The sequence below is a fragment of the Antennarius striatus genome, chromosome 12 (genome assembly GCF_040054535.1).
Source record: "Antennarius striatus isolate MH-2024 chromosome 12, ASM4005453v1, whole genome shotgun sequence".
Classification (NCBI taxonomy): Eukaryota; Metazoa; Chordata; class Actinopteri; order Lophiiformes; family Antennariidae; genus Antennarius; species Antennarius striatus.
Genome location: NC_090787.1, coordinates 16572247 through 16597331, shown reverse-complemented (window position 1 = coordinate 16597331; position 25085 = coordinate 16572247). Strand labels below are relative to the sequence as shown.

Sequence of the window (25085 nt, the reverse complement as noted above, 5' to 3'; positions counted from 1 at the left end):
ACAAGATAACGTGAGTTTCCTACATGCAATTTGATGCGACGTGAACATCTCTTCTGAAAAATTTTCAGAGGGACCTGAAACAGATAGAACTAGAATGAAAAGAATGAAGACAAATATCCAATCACCTTCCACACTACATTACCCATACCACGAATAACATCTAACTAGTTAATTCTGGATAATTAGCAACAATAAGTATTTTCCCTACGGGATTATTTATTTACCTGTTGTTGTTTTTTTGTTTGTTTGCACAGTGTCATTTGCTTTTTATTTATTTTAAATCCACCAAATACTTATGCTTTGTCAGCATCTGCAAAATTTATTATATTTAAAATGATCTTAGAAATGTAAAATCTAGGTTTTGGTACATTAGGCTATACTGCTTTAAATCCATTTCCACACGTAGCCGTTTATTTCCAAAAACAAATATATTTTTCTATCATTAGACCTATCATCCACGAGGCCACGAGGCCATTCAAAGGCCTTGAAAACGAGGCCTTTGAATTTTATTAGACTAGAAGCTGTGTGCTTCTACTCTCCTGTAGATCAGTGATGAAACTCAAACATCAGTCATTCTACAATTTAGTAGAACCTGCTGAGCGCAATCAGAGTCATTATCATGGTGTGACAGATAAAAGTTTTCCCTCGTTGTTAGATGTTTGTCTCTTTGAATGTGATTAAGTCAGGCTGTGAGATAAAAAGGAAAGCTGTCATGAGTTGATATTCTATCAGCAGCACTGCTATGTGTGTTATTGAAACTTGTTGAAGGGTGTTTTCATTTTTTTCAAGATAAAACTCCTACGTCTAAGTCAGCTCAGAAATGGTGGTTTTTCATACTTCTCATGATGAATGAGCCATTTTATCTCAAACTATCATGGGAGTACATTATGCACAATGGCATAATGGGGAAACTGGGCTGCCTGGTCAAAGTTCTGGAATCTCTAAGTGCTTTCTAGTTTATTAATGGAAAAGATATTGAGCTAGCTGAGTGAATGTGTTTTCATTTTTTATGTAAAATCATTTCAGGGTGCAGCTTCGACGGAATTTAGGGTCTGATGTTATTCCTCATAGTTATTTTTACAATTTTATTCCTTTTATCAGTTATTTTATTTTTTGCTGTTAATAATTAATTGATTAAGAAATTCGTTATATAATCTACAAGTATGGACTATGTGGAAAAAACTACAAGAACATGAAAAGAATAGTGAGTGAGTCACTTTTAGCTGTGGATAATAATGCTATTGTATATTTTCAGAGGCCTTGCAATGCGCTGGGGTAGCCTAAGGGGTCCATCCTGCCTCTTGCACCTAGCCAGCTGAGATAGGCTCCAGCAACACCTGTGACAAGCAAAGTGCCTGCAGGCGATGGATGGATGGATAGATTTTCAGAATTTTTACAAACAAAACTAGAACCAATGCAGTCACAGACTGCAACGTCCCGCGACACCCTGAAATCAAAATTTTACCCTGACTTATTTGCATAGGTCAAAGATCAAAGCTAGTGCTCTGACCTACTTTAATAATTCGAAGTACTAGCTTTGATCTATGGTCTTACTCACACTGACCTTCTCCCTCGTCTTTCTATCCTATCCAGTTCCTGAGTGTGCAAAAATTGAAATTTGACCTTGACCTAGTTTTCTCAAAGTCAAGGTCATCATCTCACTGTCATCTTTTTTGCCACCCGAGTAATATGCTCTTTGTTTAATCTTGCTATCTGCAACAGTTGTGAAGATATTTGGTGGACAAACGGACAAACAAACAAACGAACGGAGGAACACACAAACACTGACAATCACAATAGATCACCGCTTTGAAGCGGGATGTAACAAGAATTTGAGTAATGGGTTAGAATTAAAGTGATACATAACCACTGTGACCCAATATGATCTTTTCTATTGGTGATGATTGGTTGCTGTAGTTTACAAAAGAGCCAAAAATGAGCTAAGACACAACCACCTACAACGGTGAATTACTATTTTACTCAAGTAATAATAATAAAATGATAATCTTCTTTTTCTTTGGGCTTTTACCTTCAGGGGTCGCCACAGCAAATCAATTATCTCCATCTAATCCTGTTTTCTGCATCCTCTTCTCTCATTACCCACAGATTGATTTCAATACAGGGGACGAGGGTCATTGTTCCTGACCTACCACAGCCCATCATACTGTACACACTTTTCCCACAGATCGTCTTCTCTGAGCAATCTTTCATAAAGATGGATCTTTTGTCCTGGAACCGTCCTGTTTTGTGCTTTTATTGAATTATTGTGTGTATTTTAAATGTATATATGCTGTATGTGTGTATTTCTTTTGTTTCAGTCTGTGTATGATCCGTTACCTAGTTTGTATGTACGTTCTAATTTCCTTTTGATATTATATACTTCATACTTTCTATACTTATGTTTGTGACTTTCTGAATAAAAACAAATTCCCATGTGCTGGAATTAATTTCCAATACCACCCATCTCTACTGTAATCCATGTTTGGAACGTTAAATGGAATTACATATAAAACTTCTAGCAAATTAAGGGATAATAATAAATCCAATAATGTTAGTCGCGGTTTAGGTGAAATAAGAATTTTAGAGGTCCTTTATCTGTGTAGCTGTTTGTAGCTGTTTGAATAAGTAATAATAGTATCATTAGCAATAATAATAATGAGTAATAATAAAATGATAATAAAGGAGATTTTTCTTGCATAACTTCTTATACCTATGTATATTTCGGTGTTTTTCTCAGTGTGGTACTAACATACAGTATTTACATGACTGCCAGTGAACCTGTGCAGTCGTTCCACGGCAGTCGAACACATCTCTCTGCTGGAGGAACCAATTACAGCGCGACCACTTCCGCGCATGCGCGCAAGGAGCGACTGTCGGGCTCCCGAACTGGTAAAACAGCGGGTGTGAAAATGGTAGGTAACCAAAATAAACAGAAACACAGGCATTGGTTTTTATTGCCATGAAGGCTTACCTTCACGACTCTGGCTGTATTATTAAAGTACACACTTTTTTTTGCGTTTCTGCCAGCCTGTGGCGGTCAGTTATTTCTGTCCGTCGCTGTTACAGGAAAGGTCAGTTGATATTTTGAGAGCAGCTAGCTCTCAGCTAGCTTCACGTCTGGCAACTTCAGCTGGGAGCAGCTCAGCGGTTCGACATGAAATGCAGGCAAACACACGATCGTCTGAGGGAAATTCTGGGAATTATATCACCATAATTTCTGTTCACCAGATACTGTAATCCGTTAATGTCACTAACACAGTTTGGCTGAATTAGCTAATGTTAGCCGCTGTAAATGACAAGCTAGTTGCTAGCGTTGCCTAAATGGTCTGTCAGTAATCCGTGGAGTAGCAGCTGTAAACAGTAAACACGTTTGACTTTACGTGCTTGTTGTTAATAAAAACTAAAGTTAACAGTTGTTGAAGTCATGAGCAGCTTGAGTTTGATGTCGTTATCATTCATCATCATTTATCACAACGTGTTACGAAGCTGAAAATGTGATCCAGAAACGTGATGCAGTTCAGCGTAACTCTGGACAATGTGAGGAGTTCATCGATGGCGATCTTCTATGTTCCTTTCATTTTCATTTCATGTTTACAGTCCTATCATCACTTTTAAGTGAATCCTGAAAGGCTTACTTTACAAGATAGCATTTAAAACAAACAAAACAAGGCATGAGGCATCTGTTAAAGCAGCTTCTCACTTCATATCGTTGACTGTAATTCAATAGAGGCCTGAGAGTTCGAGTCTGGACTGAACATAAAAACCTGCCCGTACAATCTATATCTATTCATCAGCCAAACCAATACCAGCAAAATCATGACCTCCCTAGTTATTCCATGTCATTTATTGGTTATGACAAACTTAGAAGTGTGAAGGTGATGATCACCTACAAAGATCAACCATTCTGTCTGCATTTTCCTATTTCCGTAGCACTTTTCTGTTTGAAACATTTCTGGGTGTCTGTGGTTGATTGTTTGGTATTGGAAACCATTTGTGATTTAGGAAGGAACCGTCCTAGGATCTTTGTTTTATTGATCCTTTTTTGTAGTCAGTAAGGTCCCATTGAGATCCAAGATCTCCTCTTTTAGGGGTCCTGGATCAGGATGGCAGCAAAAAATAGCAGCCATCCAATTCTGCATAGTACTTCTGAAAGTGGACTTATTTTAAATTCGCACATAAAAAGTATTCTGTTTTTACAATATTGTTAATGTTGTTGGATTAAAGTAATTAGATTATTCTAAGTATATCTGGCAGGGTGCTTGTGTTACTTTCCAGACTTGTTACACCTCGGGGTCTCGGTGATGGCATCCTATTTCCCTCCTCGTGTTACGTTTCTGAATGTAGTTATCTGAGGGGCCCTCCTGGGTACAGCATGTGCTTTGAGAATCCACAACAACCCCCTTTAGAAAAGCCCGTGCGGGTGGACTGGACAGAATTACTACCACTTCTCGCTTTTATATTCCAGTGTGGCAGACTAACCTTTTGGAATACATGTCCGAGTGCTTGTGAACGTCTCCCAGTCTTGTTTGTGTGCTCTTTACAAGTCCCTGAATTCCTGTAGATGTGTGCTCTGCTGTGTTTGTTCTGTGTTTCGCTTTTTGTTTGTGTGTTGTTGTCTGCCCTCCCTGGCCTGATTGCACCTGTGTCTGACAGCCCCTGTCCTGTACTTACACAGCATAAGCTGAAGTCTTCGCAGAGGGACAAGGTACGGCAGTTCATGTCCTTCACACAGGCTGGGGAGAAGACAGCTGTGTACTGCCTCACCCAGAATGACTGGAAACTAGAAGTAGCCACCGACAACTACTTTCAGAATCCAGACCTCTACTGTAAGGAATCCATGAAGACTTCAGTAGACCGGAAAAAGCTGGAGCAGCTCTACAATCGCTATAAAGGTTAGTGAGATAAATGAGTGTGTCTCTTTTACACTGTAGATTAAGATTTTTGTTTTACACAATACTTGTGCGTCGGTGTAACTTTAATTTCCTTGGTAGATCCTCAGGATGAGAATAAGATCGGTATTGATGGGATCCAACAATTCTGTGATGACCTCTCACTGGATCCAGCTAGCATCACCGTTTTGGTCGTGGCGTGGAAGTTCCGTGCCGCCACTCAGTGTGAGTTCACCAAGAAGGAGTTTCTGGACGGAATGACGGAGCTGGGGTGAGTGTTGACATGTTGACATCAACAGTGTCTGACACGGTCCAAGGTGGGACGTTTGTGCCTCCAAGTATCTTTGCATGTTGATTCTGTTTAGCCCAGCTCTGGGAGGGAAGGTTGTCTATATATAGTCCCCCCCCCCTCCACCACAGTTTGGTATTCTGTGACTTCGTGGAACAAGTCTCTGGGAAAGCTAAAATGTTTTGACTTTTCGATTCAGCTGTCCAAGTTCACTTCAACCCATTTGTCATCAAGACCAGCAGGTTACAGCTGGTTAGAGATTCTGTGTGCATTCGTTGTGTATTTTCCTTGTTTGTTTATGTGTGTTTTCACTTAAATGCTCTTTTCCAGGTGTGACAGCCCAGAAAAACTGAAGGCTCTTTTGCCGAGATTAGAACAGGAGCTCAAAGATAGTGGGAAGTTCAAGGACTTCTACCAGTTCACCTTCAATTTTGCCAAAAACCCTGGACAGAAGGGGCTAGGTAACTAACAACTAAAAACAAGATACCGTATGGTGTTGTTCAATAATACGCTGTTGTAAGGAGTGGTTCTTTGTGTTTGTGTGCAGACTTGGACATGGCCGTAGCCTACTGGAACCTAGTTCTGTCAGGACGATTCAAGTTCCTGGATCTTTGGAATAGATTTCTGTTGGTGAGTCAGAGAAGTCAAACTTGGAACGCACCAGTGGAATTTGCTTCAACACAGATACTAAACTTATAAAGCAGACACTGACTACAATGTGACCAACTGTAATGCAACCTCTGTTGAAAAATTCTTCACTTCACTTCTGCTGTAATGTTCATCAAGTGATGACAGGATGGTTTTATGGGCACATCAGATAGCATTGTATCGTAGGTTGTTGGTTTTTTTGTGTGTGTTTTTTTTTGTTTTTTTGTTTTTGGAATAAGAGGGAGAGATGATATGGTGTCCGATGGGTGTCGGTATCACTGAACAACCAGCCAAGGTGTTAAAATGGGTATCAGGTGAAGAAAAGTTGGATTGGTGCATCCTTCATTAAAACACGCGTGATAAAAAGAAGGGGACCAATGATCGTAACCAGTAGGTGTTTGGTTGAGAATGAAAACCGGAAGATTTACCAGGGTCACTCAGAGAGCACATCCCTCCACTAAAGCCAAGAATAAAATTGAAATTAATGTGTGTATGAATCAAATTAGCTTCAGACTTGTGCTACTTTACTTGGTGCTACACCCTTCCACTGGGTTTTATTACAATCAGTCAGTTTTACATTTTATCGCTGAGAGACGAACCGGATCAAACACGTCTCGTCAGTGAGATGAGAAGACGTGTGAAACCATACGCATACCAGTCTGTTAACATTGCATGTTCATTACAGGAGCATCATAAACGATCCATCCCAAAGGACACATGGAACCTATTGTTGGACTTTGGGAACATGATTGCAGACGACATGTCAAATTATGACGAGGAAGGTGAGTTTGTCCTTTAGATTTTGCATTGAGCCGTTTTTCTCTCCAGGTATCGCTGTGAATATGTCTTGCGATGGTTTTCCCTGTTCAGACCTCTAACACTGACAGCTTGCTGCTTCTGTTTGCAGGAGCGTGGCCCGTCCTTATAGATGATTTTGTGGAATTTGCTCGACCAATTGTAACGGGATCCAAGCGCAAGACTCTCTGAATCCAATCCCAACTCTGGAAAGCCAGAGCGTTGTTTCTTTTACAGTGACTTGGTAGTTTTTTGTTGTTTTTTAAGGACTTGTACAAAAAAAAAAAAAAGTTGAAAATTGTAGACTTCAACAAGAAAACAGAAGCACTTGAAACGGTCCGAAAAACCGCCTTTCAGGGAGCCGAGCACGAACAGAGAACAACCGGCCGCATTTTGGTCCTGGTGAGACTGACGTTGTCACGCGGACGTTTGCCAGATTCACCTCCGTCTCTCCTGCTGGATTCTCCGTTTCCTGGACGCTCCTCTGCTCCGGGTCCGGGTGGAGCGCCGCCCGTCGGGCCACAGCCCCGTGAGCGGGAGCGGACGCTCGCCTGCTGTGTGCTCTCTGAAGCGACGGGACGAGAGAAAACAAGATTCTGCCTAGTCAGCTTCGTCTTGTCGTACGAAGCTTTCGACCGAAGAGTGTGTGAAGCTCACGTCTTGCTTCAACTTTGGGACAGAGCGCTCACTATACCAGCACCATCAGGACTGATGCAGTTTTTACTGTACATACTGTATCTATTGGGACAGTTTACAAAGAGACATATATAAAGAAATAATATAATCCACAAATTTATAAAAGCAAAAGATGATTCTTTTATGTACAGTAAATGCTAAGACCTCTAACAGGATGCCTCAGTATCATCCATGATGTGTGTTAGTTTAGTTCATAAGTGGATCATTGAAATGTAAACTTCTCATTAAAAGCATGTGAAACATAGTTTACCTCACCTTGGGCTGGTTTTACAAAAAAAAAAAAAAGCATTTCGATGGAAGAAAAGCGGAGGTTTTCATTTGGATGTTTGATGTTGGTTTTGTCAGGTTGATCTCAGCTGTGAGGTTTTTTTTTTTGATGGAGGGAATCACATTTCCACCATTCAGACTGTCACTAGGAAAGATTTTACTTTATCAAATTAGCCCTCTGAGACAAAAAAAGAAAAATCATGTTAAAATAAGTATTGGTCAGTATTTAAGTGAAATTTACAGACTTGGCTCTGCATGGCACAAATCTACGTTGAGGCAGCGAAAGTCTGATGAGAAGCTCGAACACACCAGAGGGCAACAACAACAGAACGACAAAGTAAGCCTTAACACAAACTCTCTTCAATATTTGTTTCCGTTGAAGCCCATCTGTCCAGTGTTGCAGGCGGTAGAGAAAATTAGAATATATTGTCGATACATCGTGTAAGTATATTGTTCAGTTAAGAAAGATGAATAAAGCATGAGTTTTCCCATAATCATAAATGTAAATAATTTTTTGGTTGATATTTACGACAGACTGCATTCAGGACGGCTGCTGAGGAAAAAGAGTTTTGCAAAACAAAGAGTTTTATGATTGCCAGAGTTCGATAGTTTCATAACCACACTGACATGAATGAGTGAAAGCTTTAATATCCTACCAGATGTCTCTCCATGTCGATTGTAGTAAGTTAAAAAAAAAAAAAAGAAGACTGTAGAAATCACGTAAAGCTGTAAAATTAAGTGATCATAAAGTGGTTCAAGTGTTCATGTTTTTATTGTTTCCTTGTTTGTGACCTGCACTGAAAGTAATGAGTGATATAAAGATGGTGGTCAGGATGTCAGCAGTATGAGAATGGATGTTCATTCAAGATTATCGCTGGTTATTCGCACATTTTGCTTCAGAATACAGGACATATGTGTAAAACCTCACAGCATCCAATTGAATATCTTTTATTTATCAATTAAAATTTCTTGGAGGAATTAAAAATGTGAAAAAAGAAAGTTCATGAAACACATTCCAGGATACTGCCTCCCGACAAAGTTTGCTTTATTATTGAAAAAAAAATTGTTTTATAATTTCTAATCTTACAACAGATTATAAAAACATGGATTGAGTCAGGTTCCCACTTTTTTACTTGACAGAAAAAATGACCCAACTGCAAGTGGTTTGGATCTCATCTCCATATTGACAGAGAACTTCCAGTTCTTACCGTAAACAAGAAGGATGATAACTTTAATCCGGCAATTACGGTGTTTAAGGAAATTACAGGAAGTGCCGGGCTTATGAATTACAATTTAGATTCTACAAACAAACAGCAACGCTGTGGTGGATCTGTGAAAATAGAAAATGGATGGACGGTTACCTGATTCATGTTTGCCTTTTTCATTTTTTTTTTTTCTTCCTTGGGCCAAATTCTGTGCTTAGAGAGCGAGATGTGAAGCAAACATTCAATATGTAATGACTTTGGAAAGTTCATGTGGTTTTCATGTAAGCAAATAGTTGTCTATTTACCCACCCAGAGGGCAAGAAGACACAAATTATTCCTGTGTTTGTAGTAACCTCCATAAGTCTGATATTCTTCTGATAGCTGTCTGTCTGCTGTTTAGTGCTGAGTGGGTTTAATAAGAGCAGAAAAACTCATCCCAAACTAAATTTTGTGCAATTAGTCCAAAATATTTATCAATAGTAGCTAAAATAATTTTGATATTTAAAAACCCCAAATCAAAAATGCATTTAGAACACTTTTAAATAGTTAAAAGGATTCATCTTCTCCACATCTGCTGGGTATTAAACCTTTATTTTGATTGAAACCTGTAATTACACCTGTCCTAACTACTGTTATTGTTCCACCACTGCAGCATGGACGCTGGCGGTGGAGGGGGACATACAAGACATGCAACCACTTTACCTTTCATTATCTTGCCTGCCAGAGACACACACACACACACACACACACACACGCACCTGTGGGTGGTACCTGGACGACAACTAGCCCCGCCCCTGTGAGTCGGAGTCACCTGAAACTCAGACCACTATTATTTACCTTGACTTCCAGTTCTTTTATTGGGAACACAAATGAAATAACGTCGTCTGTGCAGTTTGCTGACAGCCTTGGGGATTTTCGGACACGACTGAAAAAGAACATGACAGACGGTGTTCCTCAAACTCCTCCATGTAATCCTGGCAGTGAAAGGTGAGATGTGGATGTGGTGTTCGCTCCAGCTGGGATGTCTTTACGTTCTTTTAGCTGTCTTTGTTTTTGACTAACATCAGCTTCCTTCTTCATCAGCTCCTCAGATCCGTAGTTGGTGTTTCACTTAAACTAGTGAAGCTGCTACTAGTTTCACTTAAACTAGTGAAGCTCTCAAATATTAAAATGAGTGATTTTGAAGACCAGATGTGACATTTGACCCTTTTTTTGTCATTCAAAGTATTTTTTTTTTATTCATTTTGAGAGTAATTTTAAACTCTATCCATCCAGTCGAGGAATTTGATCACCCCGCTGCAGAAACCCAATCCAGAGGTGGCTGCTGTCGCTTCTTTCACGAGGGAACATGAGAATGACGGGTGGGGAGGAGAGTGACCCACCAGCCATCCTGTTATTCACAGCGGCGCCCGATGCATTGTCATTCATTTTTATGCTACAATACCAAACATTGTGAATTTTCTCCTGACAGAATCGACCCCTATGGCTTTGAGATACACCACAATTTCGATTCCTATCAGGAGATGATGAACGAGTACGTCGCCGTCCTCAACAGAAGGTCCATGAGATGGTCCAAGCTGCTCCAGGAGAAACCCCACGTGGAGAAGAACCTGACAGGTAACAACAAGCGCTCTTATGTCGATGCTTTCTGCTGCTCTGTGCTGTAAATGTGATGTAAATATGAAATCTGTTTTTGGAAGTGAAAAGGTTTGTCCGTAAAGGTGTGCCTAATGAACACCGCGCCAGGATCTGGATGGTGGCCAGTGGAGCGCAGGAAGAGCTGGAGCGCAACCCGGGTTACTACCGTTCTCTGCTGGCCTTGGAGCACGACAGCAAGTTGAAGGAAACCATTCAAATCGGTGCGTTGATCATGAAGGAGTTTCATGGTGAAATGTGAATGAACACCAGACTTTTCCTACGACCACAAATCAGCATCGGTTGTGAAAAAAACTTGTATCCCTGAAGTCTATCATGATGTGTGTGTCTGTGTGTGTGTGTGTGTGTGTGTGTGTGTGTGTGTGTGTGTGTGTTACCTTTTTTGCAGACATGCATAGAACCTTTCCTGACAACATCCTATTCAGGAGCAAAGCAGAGCCCAGCCTACAGAAGGCTCTGTACAACGTCCTGCTGGCCTACGGACATCACAATAAAACAGTGGGGTACTGTCAGGTAAGGGAAATGTGACCCCTAAGGTCACAGTTGGAAGCAATTTTTTTTAAATAGATCCCCAAAAGATTCTGATTCATGCTGACGGGTGTCTTGACTGAACATCCCATAATGTCCAAGCTTCACCTTCCTCACAGGGAGGTCTTGTTGGGGACCTGTGAGAGATAATATGACGGGGGTTGAAGTATTTTGATACTGCAGGTGTCATCATAAAAGAAAGCCGACCGTTTCAACCTCGTGTTATTCAGCTTCAGCTAACAGCTGATCATTTTTATGTTTCATGTTTCAAACCTGGAAATAATTTGGTTTAAATAATTTTGCTTCCAACTGTACCTCTTGCTTCACATATTTTACATGGAATTCCCTTTTCATTTGAATCCATGTGTCGGATTGTTCCCAAATCTTCTCCTGACACACACACACACACACACACACGTATTTTTTCCGTTTGTCTTCTGTCGAGGGAACGTAGTGTTATCAGTGTCGTGTTCAGGGTGCAGAAACGGACACATGTCTGTCTTTGTTCATTCCAGGGCATGAACTTCATCGCAGGCTACCTCATCATCATCACCAAAGATGACGAGAAGTCATTCTGGCTCATGGATGCCTTGTTGAGCAGAATTCTACCAGGTTGTTTTTGGGGTTTTTTTCTTAACTAGTATGCGACAATCATTGCAACTGTAAACACACTAAAACAAACTTGTGTTCTTTGCTGACGATGCAGACTATTACAGCCCAGCCATGTTGGGACTGAAGACTGACCAGGAGGTTCTGGGGCAGCTGGTGAAGGCTAAAGCTCCTGCGATAGGCCAGCTGATGGCCCAGTATCCCGGCGTCTGGACACTGGTGGCGTCGCGCTGGTTCATCTGCCTCTACATCGACATCCTCCCCATCGAGGTTTTGTAAAAGTCTGATGGTAGGTGTGGAGGTTTTGTGGAGCGGATCGTTTTTATCAGACACTTCTCTGTCTCGTTCCCTTCGCAGACAGTTCTGCGGGTCTGGGATTGTCTGTTCTACGAGGGTTCCAAAGTTCTGTTCCGTGTTGCTCTGACTCTTATCGTCCATCACCAACCAGAGATCTTGAGAGCTCGCTCTCTGCCCGACGTGTGCGAGTGCTTCAAGCAGATCACCAGCGGAGCTTTCACTCTGGACTGTCATACGTTCATGCAGGTGAGAAGGAGACAGCAAAAATAATCGCAAATTAAGTTTCCCCTCGTAGCTGCAGGTTAAGGCTGTTCAGCATTTCTGTCAGGTCTGTTAAAAATGCAGGGTGTCATTTCCATTCTGGATCGATCAGCTCTGGGGCCGTTTTGTCGGTGGGGGTGGAGGATGAGGGGGGGGTCTTCTACTCTCCAGAGGGCCATGCAAATGTGGAGGCAGGCCGCATAATAAATTGGCCAAAAACACTGATTTAAAACCTTATCATCACAAATATTGCTCCTATTCTCTGAATGTGACAGATCAATACACTGATTCTGTTGATCGGTTTATCAAGAACAATGTTATAAAAAGCTTAAGAACAGTTGAAATCAAATTGTCATTTGGTGACATTTTCTCTGCCTCCTTTTCTTTTTTTGACAGAAAATTTTTACAGAGCCTGGGAGTCTGTCGAAGGCAACTATTGATAAGTTGAGAGACAAATGTAGACAACAAATTCTGGAAGAAGAATCTGGACAATCTTGAAGTTAAGGTTCCACCAAGTCTGGATTTTTTTGTTTTTGTAGCATCTTGAACTCCGTATGAAGATGTTCCACTGGTATTACTGACAGTTCACCATTAATAAATGGACAGACACATGGGGCTTTTGGGGCTGCTGATCTTGTAATAACTTGCGCTGCAGCCTTCTTACTGTGCTACGGTAGTATGGGATGACACGATGTGTTGAACTGTCCATTTCGCTGTATGAAATAAAATTTAATGTCTATAATTTAGTGCCCAAGTTTACAGAAACTGGTGTTTCACTTTTCCTGATCTTTTCTTTAGGTTTTTCTGCAGCTCCTATCTGTGGATGTATATAATTTTAAAAATGCAATGAAGATGGAGTGACACAAAATCAGCTTAATTATGAAAATAATTTCCCAGATACTAAAATCGGGTGACATCTGACCTCAAGACGGAGGCAGGATTCATCTGTTACCATGATAATTAAACCACAAGTGAAATTCAGAGGAAGGTATTTTGATTAAATCTCTGACCACCTCCACAGCATTTTGTGAGATTTTTGAATGGGACTGTATTAAGGCCCGTATATAAAGGCTAATTCTTCACAATAATAAACTTCATTCTTGTTATTAAAATTATTCAGTGTTAATAAATTGATGCCAATAAATCATTTTAAATATCCTCTTGTAAAAGAACTGTAAAAACCTCAAACATTGCTATCCTGTCATTTTTAAGGTAAACGAGGAACGTTGTCTGAACATCAGTAGGACAAACCTAAACTGCACCTCCAAGCAGAAGCTATTCTGGGTCGCCTGGCTTTCATTTTAGCCATCTAGTCAGACTGACCTACATAAACAGCACATAAAACATGAATGACTACAAAAACCTGCATCTTAAATCAGCCACAGAGAGAACAGTGGTTCGGATTCTTCAAACATGGTAACCAAAATATCTGCATTTAAAAGAACTAATTCAGGAAATAAAAAAGAACTCAAACGGCTTTCATTCACTTTTATTGACCTCTCATTTAGAAAATAGTCCAAATAAATCCATTAAAACCTTATAAATCGCTACCTGGATATTTAGGTGAGGAGGGACAACAACAAAAAAACGCAACACTTTCTCCTGTATCAGACAATCCGTATTTATGGTAGTGACTGTGAGACAAACAGATTTCCCAGGTATGAGTACATGGGGGACAGTGTTAGAGTGGAAAGGCACTGATGAACACTGACGAATGCTTTGGCCACTTCATTCAATACCTGGGGCTGTTTCTCAGGGCTTTAGTGCAACTTTTTTCCCTCCAGAACCCAAAATCTGACGTGGACCCATTCACGGACAAAAGAAAAACAACACCACCATAACAATCTGCTGTCCTGAGCTCGTCAATACACCTCAGCCAACAGTTGTTTTTATTGAGATTGTTAAAGCAACTCCTGGAGACAGCGTGAGTGTTCCTCCGTGTTCGTATTGTAACAGCAGAATCCAAAGCCATCATTTAAAGCAATCGTTTACATTTTAACTTCTACGGACACGAGAAGACCAAAATCAATCTGAGAGTGATGTGGTGAACGCCAAAATACAGTCAGCAGCTATTAGCATATAGATTTTAAAAAGAGATGAAATGGTTAGCCCGGCTCTGTCCAAAGCTAACTTTACCTGCCCACCAGCACCTCGTAACTTCAACTAATAAACACATTATACCTCGAGTTTTTAATCTGTACAAAACCTTAAGTGTAAAAATGTAAATGCTAATCCAGTCAACACAGGATGTAGCTCTGAGTTCAGTGAACTTATCAACCATTCTCTGAAAGACGACGAGCGTTGTTTTCCAAACATTTATCCCATTAAATAAAGACAAAAATGCCAAAATGACCGAACAGAATTAAATCCAGAAGTAACAGCAGCCCCCACAGTCTCTAAGACCCTAACCAGGAAAATGCAACAAATCTAAACAAACCAAAATCTGATCATGCATCTGAACTACGCCTCACATTATTTCCTGTTTAAGTTACTGTTATATTATCTTGCATGATCCCTAAAACCCAGGTTAATGCGGACTTGCAATAAAAATATCACATCTTTACTGTCTGGAGCAGTCTGGAATATTCCCTTTATGATGACAAACCTTATTTAGAGTAAGACCCTAACACAGTCCCTCAGAAGCACATAAACAATTAGAATATATTGTTCCCTCAAAAATTCCTTTTACAGAAATCATAAATAGTACAATACAATGTGAGAACTCTAATGGACCCTCTGAACAACATCCATCCCTGGCTTTAGACAGTACCGATACAGTTTCTCATGATGATGCAACCACAAAAACAAAGAGAATCAAGTTTAAATGACGGCGGGTCTGTTCAGAATGAGCCACAGAGAGATAATGAAAGCCTGATAACGACTGATGGGGGTTAAGAACAGCACACAGACAGGGGGATGAAGGATGAAGGCATGGGGGGGGGGGCAGGGAGCAACAAGTCTCAAAACAGTGGTTAATCTGAAGGGTGGACATTAAGCACACGCCACCTCGGTGGCTTCAGATGGTTTGGTAGCCTGCATGGCTCCTCTTCCTGCCAATGAGGTAGGCCAGGAGCACAATAAGGACAAGTACAGCTAACGCTGCTCCAACTATGATAGGGATCAACATGTCATCTTCATCCAACTGGCATTCCTCAGCTAAGAGAATAAAAAACAAAATTAAGGTCAAATTAGTGCAAAAAACAACAATAGATTTATTCTTCACTTCCTATCAACTGGGGAGGTATTTACCTGCTCCAAACTGCTCTCCGGTCAGACCGAAGGGCTGCACCTGCAGCTGGAAGGTATTGATGGACAAGTTGGAGTTCACATAGAGATTCTGTTCCGAACGGCACATATATGAGTGTCCCGAGGTGCCTCGCAGGTAGTCCAGGCTTTGGTTACTGGCAGAGAAGTCCCCTACAACAGAAAGGAGAACAAAGAGTCAACCTCAGTCCGCATGATGACACTACGAAGCACCATTCTCCACGGCACAATCAAATCTGAATATCTCTGACACCTCAAAAAAGACATACTTCCTAAAGCCAGGATTTATTCTAGGGTATTGGTATTTCAAAGCAGATTTTCAGCGTCAAATTGTGAAAGTGTTCTGTGTGATACTTTCTAAATACGGCCACTACAGAGCTACGCAAAGCACAATAGGAAGATGAAGGCTCTCACCTTTTCCTTCATTTTCATTGAAAAAAAACCCAACAACCCCAGAATATACAGTATTGCAAAACTGACAATCACAGGACAAATTGGATACATGCATGCTATTATGATGCTAAGTTTAAGTTTGAGAAGTGGAATTCGCTCACCTTTCATGTCTGGCCAGACTGCCAACAGAGACACTTCACTCAGATGATACTTACTGGATGTAGTATTCTAGAGAAAAACAATAAGACGACACAAGTTAAAACAGACCCAAGGTAAAGAAGTTTACCTCAAACTGCAGCTGCCATCTAGTGGTCACGTCAGGAGGTACAGGGTGAACGTGAAGCCAGAAGGATGACTGGGCTGAGGAGTTCATGCACATGGCTGTGATGAAACAAGGCAGGGCAGGTTGAGTAACGCACCAGCATGAAGTGAAAGGTAAGGTTGGTCTTCCCTCCATCTGTAGTGAGCAGCAGGGAGGCGTTGCTGGAAAAACACGACCCAGAGCTCTGAGTTCCGTTGGGCTGAAGGTTCACAACATCCTGTACCGTCTGTAAAGCATTAATAGAACAGGTAGAGCCTCAACACACACTTTACCTCCATTGGCATTCACGCAGTTGTGTGAATGTCTGCATGTAGGCACCTTATTCTGAGAGACTGAGATGAAGGTGATGTTGAGCTGGAGACCCATTGATGCCAGCAAACAGGTAGTACCATTACTGCCAGAGACCTTGTAGGTTCCTGTGAGAGGTTTACTGGTCTCTAGGTGCGGTGCAGCAGTTGTTTGGGCAGTAATGGGTGGGGCAACAGTAGCAAAACCTGCAAGAGGTTATTCAGGTGTGAGTGCACAGTAACATGTTAGAGATAGAAATATTGATTTCTTCAAGGTTTAGAATTTTTTAATCATATAGATTCAAAGTTATATTTTTAACAGATCCTGCCTCCAAAAGTCTGAAAGTAAGAAAAGTGTGGCCTGAAATGAAGGCTGTTCTTAGGGCTGTTGTTCAGTTCTTCACTGCAGCATAAAATACTTCCTTCCGATTAAAAAAATAAATAAAAATGACTCACTGACCATATTAGTGGTGATAAAAATCAGCTAAATGAACACTTTTCACTTGAACATGATGAGTCTTGTGGCTACTGTAGGTAACGGTAGTGACAGTCGTACTTTAAACAAAAACATCATCCGATAGCACATTTTCTACTCAAATATTTCCACTTAATCTTTGGTAAACTGGAAACAGCTAAACTGGCATTTCTCCAAAATAAGAAGGGTTAAAATTGTTTACTCAAACTGTGGCAGACTGATTTGGTCAACCCACGCCAGAGATCACGTGTGTGATGCGGAACTTGAAACTTGCAGCGTACATACACCGAGTTCTGATACAGTACTTGACTTTCCTGTGAAGTTGAGACATTATGTCTGACCAGGTTGCACAATATTGGATATTTGCCTTTTCTGTGGAACATACTGAAAAGGCAAAAACTGGAACAGCTCATCTACAAAGAACAAGTCATACTGAAAAAGTATGCAGTCAACTTCAGACCGGCGATGTCTGATGCAATATAAAGCTAAATTAACATTATTTAAAATCAAAATTAAACGAATTTAATGAATGTTAATGAAATTAACATTTCTGTCTTCATAAAAAGTATGTTTTTGTCATTGAGGGATACAAGGCTGACGTTTTTAAAATTGAAGGTTTAATGGTGGTAAATTTAAATTTTTATGCAAATCACTCAATGACGTCACAACCTTGTTGGCGTACACAACCTGAGTTTCCGTCATAATTTACATCTCACCACTATGGTTTACACCGAATTATCAAACATCTTCCTCTTGTTATCTGGTCAAAACAGGAAGGGATGGGGCAACAAACAGCAGGCTGCACTGTGACGGATCCACGTCAATGTAAGACAAACTACCCACACACTGCTGACAAACGTAAACATGGGAACAGCCACGGAAAGCATCAATAAGTAACGTGTCCGGGCCTGAAAACTACAATAACACTCATGTCTTTGTAGTCCCAACAGTAAACAGTCTACTGATTGCTAACTGGTCGACCGTCGTATTCCGTTAAAAGCAGTACATTTTTTAACCTTCAAAGTTAGGAAACACCCACCGAGTTGTCACAGTAATGCTCGTTACTCACCTACAATCAGCTGTAACATTACTCCCGCACAGAAAGAGTAGACACCGCTGATCTGCGTCATGTTCGTCTGCGTTTCTTCTGCTAGAAATCACAGCAACAACTAGTTAGCTAGCTTAGCTGATGTTATGCTAGCTTGGCTAACGTCAGCGTTAACAACAATAGCAAGAGTAATTCAAGCGCTATAAAATGTTGAGTTGATAAAGTTCTGAAAAACAAAAAAACCCACTGGCGTTTCTGGTTTCAGGAGTAAACTGTTTACGTTTCCAAACGCGAGCTGTGGGAGAAACTTTGCTCGTTTTGAATGCTTTCTCACGGCCACCGCAGCTAACGCTGACATCAGGATCATGTGACAGGGAGTTTAAACCCACCCATCCACAAAGTCACGTGGTACACGGCAGCGAATCACAGCGCTCAGGTAGCCAGCACTTAAAGGGCCACAGCAGTTCACTGTTTAACGCGTCTGTCAGCAGAACTGATCGATCCGGACCCGCCGCACAGACTGGCTGACAAAGCAAAAATGTCAAACTTAAAACAGTTTATAAATAATAATATCACAAATAATAATAAAAATGTATAATGTATCTGGTAAAAACAGAGGCGCAAGTCTACCTCCTAAAAAACACACTTGTAAAACGCAAATAAAACCAGTATATAATGATTTGCAAATCACTGAAATACCATATTTAACTGATAATAGCTCAATAGTTCAGAAAACGGAAAGTTACAATTTCAGGAAAACTATAGTCTTATTTAGAATCTGATGTTAGCAACACGTTTCAAAGAAGTTGGGGCAGGAGCCACTTGTGTTGCATCATTTTTATTATTATTTTTTCAAAACAAGAACGTTTATTTTACCCCAAAAAAATACAAAGTAATTAGATTCACGTGAAATTCACACTCAAAAAAATTAATAGTTGGGGAAATTATGAACAAATTCAACAAATGTAACTGCAATCATAAAATGGGGTTTCTTTACTTTTGCTTTTGTGAAGCATGAATCAATAGAAAATAGTTTTGCTGAACACTGACAAAAAATGACGTTTTGAAAAAACAGAAAAGGGGAAACAAGAATTAAATAATACTGTACTTGAAGATTATTACATGCCATATCTCAGTCAGACTCAGACTGATTATGCCTTTTGGATTAATGAGAATGTGCTTTTGAACTAAAAGATGTTTCACCAGACACTAAAAAAATATACATTAATTAAACCAACCAATGACTGAACACAAGTTTCTCACTGTTTTAACAAAGAAAAATGTTATATCTTGGCCTCATGTTGGTTTGTTGCCCCTCACAAGAAAGTAATACCCTCTTGATTCTAACAACAAGGATCCAGAAGCTTGAAGGAGGGCGTCTAATTAAAGGTCGCTGAGGTCAGACCTCAGTCACACACACATTTAACACACTGGTGTCAAAATGAAGTCTCCTCAGAATGCAGCTTTGCCTAGGAACAGTCATCTGCCTGGAGCTTGAATATTTCCTTACATGTCACAGATTACTGTGATTATCAGCTGGAGACAGAACACTTTGGAAACAGGTAGAAGAGTCAGACACACTATCCAATCGTAGAAGCAATAACCTTCTGACCGTATGAACACACAGTTACTGGAACACGTCATGAAAAATCTTCATGGTGTTCTTTCCTTCTTTCTCTTTCTGTGATCATATTGGAATGTTTTCCCCTATGGCTAGATGAGCTATACTTTCAGTAAAATGCAGCGTGACTGGATGTTCATCCTTATGACAGCTCAGCCATCACATGTTCATGTTTCCAGTGCGTATGCTCTGTCAGTGCTTATTGCTTGTCCAACACTAACTTGTCAAAAAGGCATTTAAGCCTTTGTTGCAGACGACTGATGTTGTGTTAGTTAATCAATTATGTAATGGAAAATTTCTTCCCACTACAATGTTGATGGGCGACATATTCAACATCCAGTGTGTTGTTACAATAGTCCTACTCGTATGTGCTTGTAGCTACTGTACATCACAGAAACTATCAAATACACTTGATTATATATTAATGTTTAAATAGGTGAAATTAACTGCTACTCATGTAGCAATAGATAACAACGGTTATGACCTAGTTAAAGTTCCAATATTCAATAAGCAGAAGTTGAAGCACTTTTAACTTCACCACTGAAGACCTGTGCTGGTCTGTTTCCGAACCAGTGGCCTGATTGGAGAAACACGACAGTCAGCAAGAACTGTGGGGGGTGTTGATGCTGCGAGATGTTTGAAGTTCACTCAGACAGTCTGTTAGTCCATCGACAGGCAGGCAGTGGAGCCACATCCTCTGATCGGTGCCAGGGGCAAAGAAAGAACCACACGACCAGACGACAGAGAGCCTGGTTCCTGCAGCAGACATGGGGGGGCTGAGGACGAGTCTGTTTGTGCTCCTGGTGCTCGTCCTGCCTGTTTCAGGTGATGGTAAGTGACACACACGTTAATACAGTTGTGTAAAAATTGTGTATCAGGAGGTGTGATGATTTTGAGTTCATATTTCTATGAAAATGTAGTAATGTGGTGTAAAATGTGGTGCCAAGTCATTTAAGTGTCCATTTAAGCGGTAAAGAGGGGAAAAAAAACTGATTTCAAACACATAAAATTCAAGATACGATGAGGTAATTTGTCCACAATGTGTTATCTGATAGAAGATGATGAATTTGTTCATGAGAGGGTAATTAAAGTTTGCATTTCAGATTACAATCAAAATAAAAATATTTAATTGAATAAAATTTGATCTACAAATAAATTTATGTAATTTGATTTATTGCCTCTGCTGAGGAGATGAGGTCTTCGCTAGTGTCTACCTGAAAGGAGGATTAGTCTAAAAGGTCTGAAAAGGTTCTGATTGAATTTGTTGGAGAGGTAGAGAATGACAGAGGTAAAGAACTGGTGATTTTAAAAATGATAAAGAGAACGATTTCAACACGTGTTCTTTGACCTTCATGGATAATGCCGACAAGGCCCGGACACACAGTGTGATACACGGTGACATCTCCCTCAGATCGACCATTCTAACAGGTCTTAGTGACATTCAGCTGGCACAGTGTTGTCTAAAACTACTAGAGAGGAAGTTGTGTACTGCTAAATAAATCCATATGTCGTTGGTAGAATTAAAAGCAGCGTCAAAAGAAAGTCTGCAGTAACAGACTCTCTTTGTGCGGATATGAATTAGTGAGCAGGTGTTTCCCAGGTTTTCTTTTTTATGAAGTGCTTCAAAAACAGTCAAAATGATCCAAAAAGGCTTTCCTGTCATGTATTTAAGCCAGACTTGTCATGATGAAGGTATTATCTCAAGGTAAGCATCAATAAATAATTACGGTCTATGTTTGGAAATCCTCAAGTTATATTTCCGTTGTTTGTTTTCTGTTGTCTGTGTTGTAAGATAATAAACCACCAGAGCCCCAAAGCAGAAAAAACACCATGTTGTGTTGTTTTATATCTATTGACCCTTCAAATGTTGGACTTTTGAGGAGTTTTCATTAAGTTTTCAAAATTATTCATTTACTCCTGTATTCATCGTCCGCTGTGGCGGGTCACAGGGAGCTGGAGCCTATCCCAGCTGACTGAGGGCATAAGGCGGGTGCACCGCGGGTTTTCAAAATTATGACTTCATTAAAGGAGCAAAAAGAGACTCGGGATCATTTTTAAACTGAACTCTATTGTTCTAACCTTTATTCATGAGAGCCACCACCTGGGGCATTTCTAAGACACGTTAGGGTTTTCCCCCGTGTCAGAGGTCAGGTGACATTATCAGTGAATTTGTTGCTCTAAATTAATTTAATTTTTAATTAATTTAAATTGCCAGTAGAGAAGGTGGTTGTGTGTCACTATGATATCACTTGTTATTACTAGTAGATAAGTTTGACGATAAATAGCACAGAGGATAAAGAAGACTAGCCCTAAGGTTAATTCAGGGAGAAGCTCTCACCAGGATTTATAAAATATGTAAATAATTTATTTGTAAAATCTAAAACAATAAACAACAAAGAAAGCTATTTATAAAACAATATTAATCCATAAAATGTATTTTTATTAGATGATAAATAATATTTAAATACATCTAAAAGCAAATCCAGTAAGGCTTCTTACCAGAGTCGGGATTTATAAAACTAGAAGTTTGAGTTAGTCAACCTCGAATTAAAAAAAGAAAAACAAAACAACTAAATCAACTACAAACAAGTCTTCAGACTAGATCTTTTATTTATTTGTTGGTTATATTAATTGTGTCTGAGCGCTTTACATTTCTTGTGTGTAAACAAAGCCCAACAAGTGTTTTCTCCAAACTGATAAACTCGATTGGAAATATTCATGAAGGTTTTCTCTTTAAAAAAAAATAAATAGATGAAAGAATAAAAAATGAGAAACAAACAAAAACACATTTTAAAGGCGGGTTCAAGTGTTGCCAGGACAGAACGGTGACAGCACATCGTTTGCTTTTTGTAACGTTTCTGAGACATAAACGATTTTCCTTGTTAAGCGTAGAACCATCGGACCTGCAGCCAGAATCAAGGGGTTAGTTTCGACCTTCACAGCCCGGCCTCTGTTCCAACCACATGAATAGACAAGCTCCAGCTTCTCAGAGCAGACAGGAAGACTATTTATATATAGGTTAGTGAACTGCAGATGCAGCCTCTTTGTTCCTGTCAGGGGTCTTACTCAATGTTTTCCATCCATACGATGTAACTCAACAGACATCCTGAGACAAATGAAACCTTCTCCCCAAAGTCAGACCAGAAATATTTTTCTTTTTATATATAACTTTCATTCATTCATTCAACAAGTCCAAAATAATGCATGTGTCCACATTATCAGAGTAAAAAAGCCTTTTAATGTTTATGATGACACACAATAAAACTAGGCTTCTGATGTTCTGTCAACACACAAACAAACCAACAGACAGACGCTGGTGAAAACATGACATCTTTTGTCACATAAGCAGGATAGATATGCTGCCCTTTGCTCTGTGGTAACATGATTTTTTTACGCTAACAATAAATATACTTAAGGTAATTTTACTTTTGCTTTCCAAAGTAAGTAGATCAAAAATCCTTCTGAATCACAAGTTAGGACTAGCAGAAGTAGATTTACCACATCAGTCTGCAGGTAAATGTTCCTCCTCTCTTTGTCCTGCAGAGGTTTTCTTCACTGAGCCAGTCACCTGCTACTTCCTGGATGGGGTCCTAATCATTTATTGCATTTTTGCCACTGCGCTCTATTTCAGAGAAAAGGTTGGTTGTAAAAATTGAAAATAATGCTTGTTTAAATTAATGACTCAGCTTGTTCTCTATTTAGTTGATGTTTGGTTGATTGTTCTCAGATGGATAGATAGATAGATAGATAGATAGATAGATAGATAGATAGATAGATAGATAGATAGATAGATAGATAGATAGATAGATAGATATATAGATAGATAGATAGTACTAAAGCCGTGTCATCACAAACATTTTTCATGCTTTTTAAAAATGCAATTTTTATCATATTCAGCTTTTGATACTGAATAATGTACAATTAAATAAATAAGCTAAAAATAATAAATCTCATACCACACTGAAGCAAATTTTTACATGAGCATAGTGGAGCATTTAAAAATCTGTTTCATAAATTTAAACAACAGAACAGAATTATTAAAAGTCAATGACCTGTCACTCCAAGTCAGAATTGTGTTATTTTTCATCTCCAGTTTTTCTATGTCCCATCAGCGGAGGCTGAATTTCCTGTAAGTCCATCTGCATATTATCTGCTCCTTATGACTATCTAGTCTTTTTAGTTGATCAATTGATTATAAGTATCTGTTATTATGCATGCATTTAATTTTATATTCATCTCTATGCAGGTGAAGACAGGAGGACTCTACCAGGTAAGCAGGTCAAATGTTTTTGAACTCTGCTGCTCTAATTGTCAGCAATCATTAAAAAATTAAAGATCTCTTCTCCAGGAGCTTCTGAGACCATCGGGTGCCGATCCTTACACGGTGCTGGAAACACCAAAAAGAAAGGTTAGTCGCCTAATCTCATTCACGCCTGTTCCAGTAATTAATCTGACAATCATGATTTTTTTTAAAAATATTTTAAAATTTGATTTTATTTCCGGAAAAAATCTTCAAAAAGAAACCACAGGCAAGATAGTGTACTCCCTAACATCTTCTGATAGAAATGGACAAATTAAAAAGGTTTAAATAGTTAGCTGGTTCCAAATGTTCAGAGTTTTTCCTCCAGTTTGTGTTTCTGGAGATGCAGCTCTGCTCCTGGATGAGATTTATTTTAAGAGAAATCTCCCCGATGCTGCTTCCTTCCATTCTACAGGAAGTAGAACTGCGTGTGAATCTAGATGATTTCACTTGAACTGCAAACACAAAATAACTGGCTGGGTGGTGAGACGTGTGTCAAGCAGGAAATCATTTCATTTTACATTCTGTCACTGATTTTCATGAAACTTGATGTAAAAGTGAAAGGAACCACAGAACTTTGAAATTAGGACACTTTATATTAGGAAAATCCTGAGGAACAACCATAGCGATGGTAACATTTGGATTCAGGTTTATTAAAATTAAATAATATGTGAGTAAATCCTGAAGACGCTCCACTTACTGATCACCACCATGAGATGATTTTATTGCCAGCATCTAAACAGTCTCACAAAACAACTTATGTGGTCGCTACCGCCGTCTTCCTCCCTGCAGTCCCCCCACCCCAATAGGACCGATGAAGACGCCCATGAGTCTCCAGGAACCTCAGCTCCTCCTCCTCTGTCATACCACCGACCTCCTGCACCAAGAGACAACACTTCTGAGCAGATATGAAACCACCAGCTGAATGAGTAGATCTGCAGATTAAACTACTGCCGTGAATTTAAAAACAAAAACCAAGCAAAAGAAAATTGTAAATCCAGCTTCTTAAAAAAAAGTTTGATCTTTTATCAGCTCCTGTTTTGAAACAAAATAAGAGAAAATGTTGAGTTGGCAGTGATAAAACTACTAAATTGTTGTATATTTTTAAATTCCCAACAACACATTAAACTCATTTCTGCTTTACATTGACTTCAACAACGTAGAATCTCACTGTTTGTTCAGGCCATTACTTTTGTAACATTAGCCAGCTGCTGCTGTTAAGTGCAGCCTCCTTT

General features: G+C 39.7%; 4 protein-coding genes across 8 annotated transcripts; 3 read left to right on the top strand and 1 right to left on the bottom strand.

The window, feature by feature from the left end:
- The first annotated feature begins 2859 nt into the window (after positions 1 to 2859).
- dcun1d2a (DCN1, defective in cullin neddylation 1, domain containing 2a) lies at positions 2860 to 8408 on the top strand. The gene is made up of 7 exons (XM_068330107.1): positions 2860 to 2912; positions 4676 to 4892; positions 4992 to 5160; positions 5509 to 5639; positions 5726 to 5808; positions 6512 to 6608; positions 6734 to 8408. Exons 1-7 carry the CDS (start codon positions 2910 to 2912, stop codon positions 6811 to 6813), a joined length of 780 nt encoding a protein of 259 aa, XP_068186208.1. The 5' UTR covers positions 2860 to 2909; the 3' UTR covers positions 6814 to 8408.
- A 1156-nt stretch (positions 8409 to 9564) lies between these two features.
- LOC137605423 (growth hormone-regulated TBC protein 1-A-like) lies at positions 9565 to 13275 on the top strand. Its single transcript, XM_068330106.1, has 9 exons — positions 9565 to 9585; positions 9682 to 9776; positions 10261 to 10406; positions 10490 to 10648; positions 10834 to 10958; positions 11489 to 11585; positions 11680 to 11852; positions 11940 to 12125; positions 12537 to 13275. The coding sequence occupies exons 2-9, from the start codon at positions 9727 to 9729 to the stop codon at positions 12636 to 12638; spliced, it is 1038 nt and encodes a 345-aa protein (XP_068186207.1). The 5' UTR covers positions 9565 to 9585; positions 9682 to 9726; the 3' UTR covers positions 12639 to 13275.
- A 338-nt stretch (positions 13276 to 13613) lies between these two features.
- Positions 13614 to 18294, bottom strand: LOC137604810 (lysosome-associated membrane glycoprotein 1-like). Of its 2 annotated transcripts, none has more exons than XM_068328905.1 (7): positions 18177 to 18294; positions 17951 to 18031; positions 16438 to 16613; positions 16217 to 16345; positions 15959 to 16025; positions 15390 to 15557; positions 13614 to 15296 (listed from the first exon to the last, which is right to left on the bottom strand). In XM_068328905.1, the coding sequence occupies exons 2-7, from the start codon at positions 18009 to 18011 to the stop codon at positions 15157 to 15159; spliced, it is 741 nt and encodes a 246-aa protein (XP_068185006.1). In that variant the 5' UTR covers positions 18012 to 18031; positions 18177 to 18294; the 3' UTR covers positions 13614 to 15156. The 2 variants fall into 2 exon arrangements, with proteins under 2 accessions (XP_068185006.1, XP_068185007.1); XM_068328906.1 differs by having other exon boundaries at positions 17951 to 18028; positions 18177 to 18292.
- On the top strand, positions 17611 to 24983 carry LOC137604811 (T-cell surface glycoprotein CD3 zeta chain-like). 4 transcript variants are annotated; one of them, XM_068328911.1, is made up of 7 exons: positions 17611 to 17706; positions 20226 to 20381; positions 23094 to 23188; positions 23644 to 23679; positions 23797 to 23820; positions 23899 to 23958; positions 24643 to 24983. In XM_068328911.1, exons 2-7 carry the CDS (start codon positions 20318 to 20320, stop codon positions 24760 to 24762), a joined length of 399 nt encoding a protein of 132 aa, XP_068185012.1. In that variant the 5' UTR covers positions 17611 to 17706; positions 20226 to 20317; the 3' UTR covers positions 24763 to 24983. The 4 variants fall into 4 exon arrangements, with proteins under 4 accessions (XP_068185012.1, XP_068185008.1, XP_068185010.1 ...); XM_068328907.1 differs by having other exon boundaries at positions 17618 to 17706; positions 20124 to 20381; XM_068328909.1 differs by having other exon boundaries at positions 17654 to 17706; positions 20215 to 20381.
- The last annotated feature ends 102 nt before the right edge of the window (positions 24984 to 25085 follow it).